General features: G+C 51.7%; 1 protein-coding gene across 1 annotated transcript; it reads left to right on the forward strand.

The window, feature by feature from the left end:
* Positions 1-5,232: 5,232 nt before the first annotated feature.
* LAGE3 (L antigen family member 3) lies at positions 5,233-9,261 on the forward strand. Its single transcript, XM_029067641.2, has 3 exons — positions 5,233-5,431; positions 5,559-5,687; positions 8,714-9,261. The coding sequence occupies exons 1-3, from the start codon at positions 5,337-5,339 to the stop codon at positions 8,826-8,828; spliced, it is 339 nt and encodes a 112-aa protein (XP_028923474.1). The 5' UTR covers positions 5,233-5,336; the 3' UTR covers positions 8,829-9,261.
* Positions 9,262-9,827: the final 566 nt, after the last annotated feature.

A 9,827-nucleotide genomic window follows, 5' to 3' on the forward strand; every position in this document is an offset into this window, starting at 1 on the left:
ACCGGAGGTAAACTGGGCCGAGCCAAGCCCCGGGGGAAAACAACAGAAAAACAAGCTGTTTGGTTAGGAAAGAGAGGTGACAGAAAATGGGGAGGCCCCTGTGCCCGCCAGCTTCTCCTGCATCGCTCCCGGGCGGGCCGGTCTGGCAGGGTCGGGGGCACGGCTTCCTAGGGAAATGGGGCTCCCGCAGAGGATGGCAGGAGGGCCGGTCCCCTGCTTCTAGGGCACCAAGCTCTCGGAAGAGGGGTTAGAAGCTGCATCTCCTCCCCACCGTACAGTTACCACCTGGGTCCCCAAGTCCTGTGCCAGGCACGGGTGTCTCAGGGCACCCCAAGCCCTCAAATAATCATAATAATTGTGGTGCCAGGCACTGTACTAAGCGCCGGGATGGATACAAGCAAATGGAGTTGGATGCAATCTCTGTCCCGTTTGGGACTCCCAGCTTTAATTCTCATCTTACAGCCGAGGCAACCGAGGCACAGAGATGTTAAACGACTTGCCCAAGGGCACACAGCAGACAGGTGGCAGAGTGGGATTAGAACTCATGACCTTCTGACTCCCAGGCTTGGTGCTCTGTCTTCTACGCCATGCTGTTTCTAAGGCCACAGTGGTCCTGCGTGGGGTTGTGCATTATGCCACTCTGCCCTGCCCTCTTCTTTACCCAGCTCCCTCATATCTGCTTATTCCGTGCCCAGAGGGTGAGGGCACAGTGGGGTCTACTGCCCTCGAGGCTTCAGAGAGATTCTGTTCTGTGACCTCAGGCTGCAACCGTCCTCCTCACCGGCTGCGTGCCTCTAGGCAGGGAGTGTGGATGGCCCCAGGCAAACCATCACCGCTACTGTAAAAACCGGAGGTAAGACGTATCACTTTCCATGATCCGGGCAGTGTTTATTCCGAATGGAGAGGAACCGGGAAAGGTGTACCGTGGTATTTACATGGCCCAAGGGTGCAAGCTTGTCAGTTTGCCAATCGCAAACAGTCTCACCCACAGCTTGGACATCTTTGAACCAAAGGAGAACTGCATTCTGGTAGATAGGATATGTGTAGATAATAATGTTGGTATTTATTAAGCGTTTACTATGTGCAGAACACCGTTCTAAGCGCTGGGGTAGATACAGGATAATCAGGTTGTCCCACCTGAGGCTCACAGTTCATCCCCATTTTACAGATGAGGTAACTGAGGCACCGAGAAGTTAAGTGACTCGCCCACAGTCACCCAGCTGACAAGTGGCAGAGCTGGGATTTGAACCCATGACCTCTGGCTCCCAAGCCCGGGCTCTTTCCACTGAGCCACGCTGCTTCGCAGATAACCGGGGCAGAGGGTCCTGTGGGCCTTCACACCCCCCCATCTCCACTAAGAGCAGACAGTCCTGGGTCCTGAGAGGAGGAGCCTCAGCCCTGGGGCAGAATCTTTTTTTTTTTATTTTTGTAATGGCATTTGTTAAGCACTTACTCTGTGCCAGGCACTGTCCTAGGCACTGGGGGTTATTCAGGTGGGACACAGTCTATGTCCCCCTTGGAGTTCCCAGTTTTAATCCCCCTTTTACAGATGAGGTAACTGAGGTACAGAGAAGTGGAGTGACTCGCCCAACGTCACACAGCAGACAAGTGGTGGAGCCGGGATTAGAACTCAGGTCCTTCAGACTCCCAGGCCCGTGCTCCGCCCACTAGGCCATGCTGCTTCTCACATCTTCCAGAAATGACTGAGACATCAACTTTCTGAAGACGCCCAACTCTTTCCGGTTCCTGCTCCAGGTTCTAGCCTATCTTCCTCTGAGGTTTCTTAGGTGGTAGTGGGTAATAATTCACATCGGCTCCGAGAGGCCTTCTCCAACGAAGTCCTCATTTCCCCTACCCCTTCCCTTCTGTATCACCTTAATAATAATAATAATAATGTTGGTATGTGTTAAGCCCTTACTCTGTGCCGAGCACCGTTCTAAGCGCTGGGGTAGATACAGGGTCATCAGGTGGTCCCACGTGAGGCTCACAGTCTTATTCCCTATTTTGCGGATGAGGTAACTGAGACACCGAGAAGTGAAGCGACTTGCCCAGAGTCACACAGCTGTCGGGTGGCGGAGCTGGGATTAGAACCCACGACCTCTGACTCCTAAGCCCGGGCTCTTTCCACTGAGCCACGCTGCTTCTCAAACTTGTCGCCTTTATTCACCCCCACCCTCAACCCCCCAGCACTTAAGTACATTTCTATAATTAATTTTAATGCCTATCTCCCCCTCTAGACCAAGATCATTGTGAACAGGGAGCATGTCTACCAACTCAGTTATATTGTACTCTCCCGAGCAGTTGGTGCGGTTCTCTGCATACAGTAAGTGCTCAATAAATAATAATAATAATAATAATGTAGGTATTTGTTAAGCGCTTGCTATGTACAGAGCACTGTTCTCAGGGTAATCAGGTTGTCCCACGTGAGGCTCACAGTTAATCCCCATTTTACAGAGGAGGTAACTGAGGCCCGGAGAAGTGAAGTGACTCGCCCACAGTCACACAGCGGACAAGCGGCAGAGCCGGGAGTCGAACCCATGACCTCTGACTCCGAAGCCCAGGCTCTTTCCACTGAGCCACGCTGCTACGATTGATTGGTTGATTGATCCATCTGCTAGAGTGTAAATTCCCTGAGGGCAGGGATTGCATCCCCTAAACCCTTAGTCCAGACCACTGCCCTTGAGTAGCCTCGGGTAGCAATATACTGTACTAAAGGCTTGGCCAGCACAACACAAAAAACTGACCTATCCCCACCTGCAAGGAGCTTACACCCTAACGGTGGGGGACAGACATAAGCATTTTTACAACCGGAGTAATCAAAACAAATAGTCTAACGCACAGTCAAGTAAAATAGTGATTTTTCTGGGTGCCCTGTACTAGGATTCAGGGTCCTTAGGTGACCAGGGTGAAATTCATCCGAGCCCATTCTTTCTTTTTCTGAGACAAAGGCCATCTGCTTCCTCCAAACACGCGGACACCCGCTCTCTCCCACGCCCAACGTTGGTTGGGGCCGCCTCCAGTCGTCTTAGGAAAGCAGGCTGATTGAAGCAAGCCTTAAAAGACTTTTTTTGTTTTCCACGAACCCTGTTGAATCTCACCCAGTGTGACAGAAGTCAGGCAGTCATTAACCCTCTCTGTGTACTCTTTCCATTGTTTTTGAGCCAACTTCTCCCTCACCCCATGTGTTTCCTTTTGAAAGGTTGACTCAACGCTACGGTGAGAATCAGCCTTGCCTAGTGGAGAGAGCCGGGAGTCAGAGAACCCGGGTTCTAATCCTCCTCGAGCCTGATGCGTGACCTTGGGCGAGTCACGTTACTTCTCTGTGCCTCCGTTACCTCCTTTGCAAAATAGGGATTTACTACCTGATCTCTCTCCTTCTTGGATCGGGAGCCCTACGGGGGACGGGGGCTGTGTCCGATCTGATCGTCCTGTCTCTTTCTCAGCGCTTAGGACAGTGCTTGACACATAATAAGCGCTTCACAAAAATCACAGTTATTATGGTGATGGAGTACTACCCGTCTGTCAAGCTTTGGTCCTCCCTTCCCTACTTCCCGACACTGTCCTTCGTCAGTCTTCATTTAGGGGGAGAATCGAATAGAGACATTAGCTAAACTTTTACTGTGTATTAAGTATTAGGATAGATTCATTCATTCAGTAGTATTTATTGAGTGCTTACTGCGTGCAGAGCACTGGACTAAGCGCTTGGAATGGACAATTTGGCACCTGATAGAGACAATCCCTGCCCAATAACAGGCTCACGGTCTAAACAGGGGAGACAGAGGGCAAAGCGAAACAGAACAAAACAACATCATCAAGATAAATAGAATCATAGAGATATCCACATAGAAGATAATCAGTCAATGGTATTTATTGAGCACTTACTTTGTACAGAACACCAAACTAAGCAATTGGGAAAGCACAATACAGAGTGTTGGTAAACACATTCCCTGCCCACAGGGAGCTTAAAGTTTACAGGAAGAGAAGCAGGGGAGGACGGTGTCAGTAAAGCCAACATTAACAATAAGAATAATGTTGGCATTTGTTAAGCATTTACTATGTGCACAGCACTGTTCTAAGCGCTGGATTCTAGATTCAGGGTAATCAGGTTGTCCCACGTGAGGTTCACAGTCTTAATCCCCATTTTACAGATGAGGTAACTGAGGCACAGTGAAGTGACTTGCCCACAGTCACACAGCTGACGAGTGGCAGAGTCGGCATTTGAACCCATGACCTCTGACTCCCAAGCCCGGGCTCTTGATTGAATTCTGCATCCCTTGGACTTTTCACAGAATTGGACTTTTCACAGAATTGAAGAAAGTCAAAAAAAGTTGTCCCTGCCTCCAAGGAGCTCTGGCTGCACATGGTTTGGTTGCCCGAGCCCTCCCTGCTTCCCCCGCCACCGCCCGGGAGGCTGGCAGAAGGTGAAACAGGGGGAGAACCAGCAGGGACTATTGGGAAGAGCATGGGCCTGGGAGTCAGATGACCTGGGTTCTAATTCTGACTCTGCGTGACCTTGGGTAAGTCACTTAACTTCTCTGTGCCTCCGTTAACTCATCTGTAAAATGGGGATTAAATCCTCACTCCCTCCTTCTTAGACTGTGAGCCTCGTATGAAGCAGCGTGGCTCAGTGGAAAGAGCCCGGGCTTGAGAGTCAGAGGTCACGAGTTCTAATCCTGGCTCTGCCGCTTGTCAGCTGTGTGGCTGCGGGCAAGTCACTTCTCTGGGCCTCAGTGACCTCATCTGTCAAATGGGGATGAAGACTGTGCGCCTCCCGTGGGACCACCTCATTCCCCTGTATCTCCCCCAGCGCTTAGAACAGTGCTCTGCACAGAGTCAGCGCTTAACAAACACCAACGTTATTATTATTGCACTAAAACCACGAGGCCCCGAGCCAGGCACATGTGCAGCCACGTGCGAGCCCGGGCGCCGAGGGGCGGGGCCTCAAAAAGAGGCGGGGCCTTGGGCCGGAAGTGTGGCAGCGCGCGCGCGGGCCCGTCGGGGGGCGGGGCCTGAGGAGGAAGTGTGGCTTCCTACGGGGGCCGTCGGGGACAGAACCGGAAGTGTGGCATTGCCCCGTCGGCGTTTGGGGGCGGGACCGGAAGTGTGGCCTCGCTGGTTGGAGGCTGTGAAGGAGGCGGGACCGGAAGTGTGGCATTTCCCGGCGGGTTGGGGGGCCGGGGCCGGAAGTGTGGCATTTCTCTGTCGCGGCTGGGGGGGCGGGACCGGAAGTGTGGCATTTCTCTGTCGTAGTTTGGGGGCGGGAGCGGAAGGGTGGCATCGCCCGTCGGCGCTTGGGGGCGGAGGTTGCGGAGGAGCCGCGGCGGGGAGCGGGGCTCATGGCGGCGGCGGCGGCGGCGGCGGCGGCGGCGGAGCGGAGCCCGAACGATTCGGGGCCCGGGCGAGGGGCGGCGGGCGGCGGCCGCCATGAATTGTATCCTTCCCGTCAGGCTTTGCGGAGTAGGCCTTAGCCCGGGCTGGGTGGGGGGGAGGCCGGGGAGGGAGGAGGAGGAGGAGGAGAAGAAGAAGAAGAAGAAGGCTCTTCCTTAGCCGCTCCCCAGCACGCTCACCGTGCCCTTCCCCTCCCCGCTGGACGCGGAGATCGCCCGCCGATCCCTGGCCCCCGACGCGGAGCCCCGGAAAGGAGGCATCAGCAAGGACCTGACGGTGGCGGGCAGCGACCTGCGCGTGTGAGTGCCAACCCCCCGAGTGCCAACCCCCGTGCCACCCCCCTGCCGCCCCCCGCGGCATCCCCGGCCTCTGGGCCGCAGGGGGACCCCGGCCCGAGGAGGAGAAGAGGAGGCTGGGCTCGGTTTAAGCCCTTCCCTTCGCCCAGTCGGATTTATCGAGCGCTCACTCTGCGCAGGGCACCGGACTGAGCGCTTGGAATAGGCGCGAAGCGCTGGGGTAGAGACAGGGTGGCCATGATGATGAGCGTCGTTTTCGCGAAGCGCTTACTATAAGCCCAACACTATTTAAATAATAATGATTGGGGTGTTTGTTAGGCGCTTCCTATGCGCCAAGCACGGGTCGAAGCGCTGGGGTAGAGATAAGGTAGTAAGGATGATGAGCGTGGTATTCGCGAAGCGCTTACTATGCGCCCAACACTGTTTAAATAATAATAATGATTGGGGTATTTGTTAAGCGCTTACTATGCGCCAAACACTATTTAAATAATAATAATGATTGGGGTATTTGTTAAGCGCTTCCTATGTGCCAAGCACGGGTCGAAGCGCTGGGGTAGAGATAAGGTAGTAAGGATGATGAGCGTGGTATTCGCGAAGCGCTTACTATGCGCCCAACACTGTTTAAATGATAATGATTGGGGTATTTGTTAGGCGCTTCCTATGTGCCAAGCACTGTTCGAAGCGCTGGGCTAGAGACAAGGTAATAATGTTGGTATTTGTTAAGCGCTTACTATGTGCCGAGCACTGTTCTAAGCGCTGGGGTAGACATAGGGGAATCAGGTTGTCCCACGTTGGGCTCACAGTCTTGATCCCCATTTTACAGATGAGGGAACTGAGGCACAGAGAAGTGAAGTGACTTGCCCACAGTCACACAGCCGACAAGTGGCAGAGCTGGGATTCGAACTCATGAGCCCTGACTCCAAAGCCCATGCTCTTTCCACTGAGCCACGCCACTTCTCTAGGTAGCAATGATGATGATCATGGTATTCGCGAAGCGCTTACTACGCACCAAACACTATTTAAATAATAATGATTTGGCTATTTGTTAGGCGCTTACTATGTGCCAAGCACTGGTCGAAGCGCTGGGGTAGAGATAAGGTAGTAAGGATGATGAGCATGCTACTGGCGAAGCGCTTACTATGCGCCAAACACTATTTACATAATAATTGGGGTATTTGTTAAGCCCTTCCCCTGTGCCAAGCACTGTTCGAAGCGCTGGGGTAGAGATATGGTAGTAATGATGATGATCATGGTATTCGCGAAGCGCTTACTATGCGCCAAACACTATTTAAATAATAATGATTGGGGTATTTGTTAGGCGCTTACTATGTGCCAAGCACTGTTTGAAGCGCTGGGCTAGAGACAAGGTAGCAATGATGATGATCATGGTATTCGCGAAGCACTTACTACGCGCCAAACACTATTTAAATAATAATGATTTGGGTATTTGTTAGGTGCTTACTATGTGCCAAGCACGGGTCGAAGCGCTGGGGTAGAGACAAGGTAGTAATGATGATGAGCGTGGTATTCGCGAAGCGCTTACTACGTGCCAAACACTATTTAAATAATAATGATTTGGGTATTTGTTAAGCGCTTAGTATGTGCCAAGCACTGTTCGAAGCGCTGGGGTAATAATAACGTTAGTATCTGTTAAGCGCTTACTATGTGCAGAGCACTGTTCTAAGCGCTGAGGTAGACACAAGGGAAACAGGTTGTCCCACGTGGGGCTCACAGTCTTAATCCCCATTTTACAGATGAGGGAACTGAGGCACAGAGAAGTTAAGTGACTTGCCCACAGTCATACAGCTGGCAAGTGGCAGATGGGTAGAGACAAGGTAGCAATGATGATGATCATGGTATTCACGAAGCACTTACTATGTGCCAAACACTAAATAATAATAATGATTTGGGTATTTGTTAAGCGCTTCCTATGTGCCGGGCACAGTTTGAAGAATAATGATAATTTTGGCATTTCAAAGCGCTTCCTATGTGCCAGGCACTGTTTGAAGAAGAATAATGATTTTGGCATTTGATAAGTGCTTACTCTGCAAAGCACTGTTCAAAGCGCTCGGGTAGACACAAGGTAATAATGATCATGGTATTTGCTAATGATTTTGGCATTTGATAAGCGCTTACTATGTGCCAAGCACTGTTTGAATAATAATAATAATAATAATAATAATAATGATTTTGGTATTTGTTAAGCACTTACCATGTGCCAGGCACTGTTTGAAGCGCAAGGGTAGAAACAAGGTAATTATAATGATCATGGTATTCACTAAGCACTTACTATTGTGCCAAGCACTGTTTGAATAATAATAATAATAATGATCTTGGTATTTGTTAAGCACTTACCATGTGCCAGGCACTGTTTGAAGCACAGGGGTAGAAACAAGGTAATTATAATGATCATGGTATTCACTAAGCACTTACTATGTGCCAAGCACTTTTGAATAATAATAATAATTTTGGTATTTGTTAAGCGCTTACTATGTGCCAGGCACTGTTCGAAGCGCTGGGGTAGAAACAAGGTGATAATAATAATGATGGTATTCACTAAGTGCTTACTATTGTGCCAAGCACTGTTCGAAGCACTGGGGAAGAAGCAAGGTAATAATAATAATGTGGTATTCACTAAGCGCTTACTATGTGCCAAGCACTGTTTGAATAACATAAGGATTTTGGTATTTGTTAAGCACTTCCTATGTGCCAAGCACTGTTCTAAGCACTGGGGAGATAAAGGGTGATCAGGTTGTCCCACATGGGGCTCACAGTCTTCATCCCCATTTGACAGATGAGGTCACTGAGGCACACAGAAGTCAAGTGACTTGCCCAAAGTCTCACAGCAGACAGGTGGCAGGGCTGGGATTAGAACCCGAGGCCTCCGACTTCCAAGTCCGTGCTCCTTCCACTAAGCCACGCTGTTTCCGTTGTTGCCATTCCCCTTGAGGTTGCCCCCGCTTTCGAGAGACCGCCACCCAGCCCTTCACCTCCTTCCTCTTGCCCCCTTCACCCCCTCGCCTCCACAGGCACTGGACCGCAGAAGAGGCCCGCATCCTGCGCGTGTCCATCACCTCCTTCCTGGATCTCCTGAGCCTGGTGCTGCTGACCATGGAGCGCTTCGGGCCCCCCGTGCCCCGCTGAAGACCCCCTTCCCGGAGCCAGGCCTCGAGGCCAAGGGGCTGGACCTGGGGGGCTCCAGTCCACGCCAGCCTGAAGCTCCTCCCTGCCATCCCCCGGCCTTCCCGACTCTGGCCCAGAGGCCTGTTTGGGATGGAGCTGCTGCGGTGACGTGAAGGAGAGGAGGCCCTGGGGAAAAGCCTGGGACAGTTTTTCTCAAGCTGTGGACTGACCGCGGGGGCCCGGCCTGGCTCCAGGGCAGCATCTGGGGAATCCCGGGAGTTGGGCTTGTCTCCAGAGAGTCCCCTGAGACTCCCATCCGCCCCGTACCCCGGTGGAGAGGGGCGCTCACCGGGGATGGGAACGAGTTGGCCCGGCCCAGGTCACCCACGACATTCCGTTCATCCTTCAGAAATGAGATTCTGCTGTGGGAAATAAACAATTGGCCAAAGCCTGAGCCTGTCTTTGCCAGTCCCTCCCTCGTTCCCTCCCCGCCGCTCTCTCCTTTAAACTGGAAGCGTCCACGGCTGTTCAAAGTGGGTTAAATATTCCTGCGGCACCTCCCCTCAATCCCACCCTTTTTCGCTCCGCATCCTTTCCTGAAAAGGATCCGGCTTACCCAGCTTCACAGAGAGCCAGGAGGTTGGCAGGAAGGACGCTCTCAATCCATCAATCATTGGTTTTTATTGAGTGGAATGCAACCGAGTTGGTAGACCTCATCAATCATTCAATGGTATTTATTGATGACTTGCTGTGGGTAGAGGTCTCTACTAAGCACTTAGGGGAGTACAATACAACAGAGTTGGTAGACACATTCCCTGCCCACAAGGAACTTACAGCTTGAGGGAGAGACTGACATTAAAATTATTGATATATATGTAAGTCCATAAGGTAGGGTGAATATCAAGTACTTAAAGGAAACAGAACTAAACACACAGGCAGTGCACAAGTGAGGAACAGCAGGGGAAACGGGGGTGTCGTCAGGAAGGCCTCTTGGAGGAGATGTGATTTAAATAAAACGTT

Source organism: Ornithorhynchus anatinus, chromosome 6, assembly GCF_004115215.2.
Source record: "Ornithorhynchus anatinus isolate Pmale09 chromosome 6, mOrnAna1.pri.v4, whole genome shotgun sequence".
Classification (NCBI taxonomy): domain Eukaryota; kingdom Metazoa; phylum Chordata; class Mammalia; order Monotremata; family Ornithorhynchidae; genus Ornithorhynchus; species Ornithorhynchus anatinus.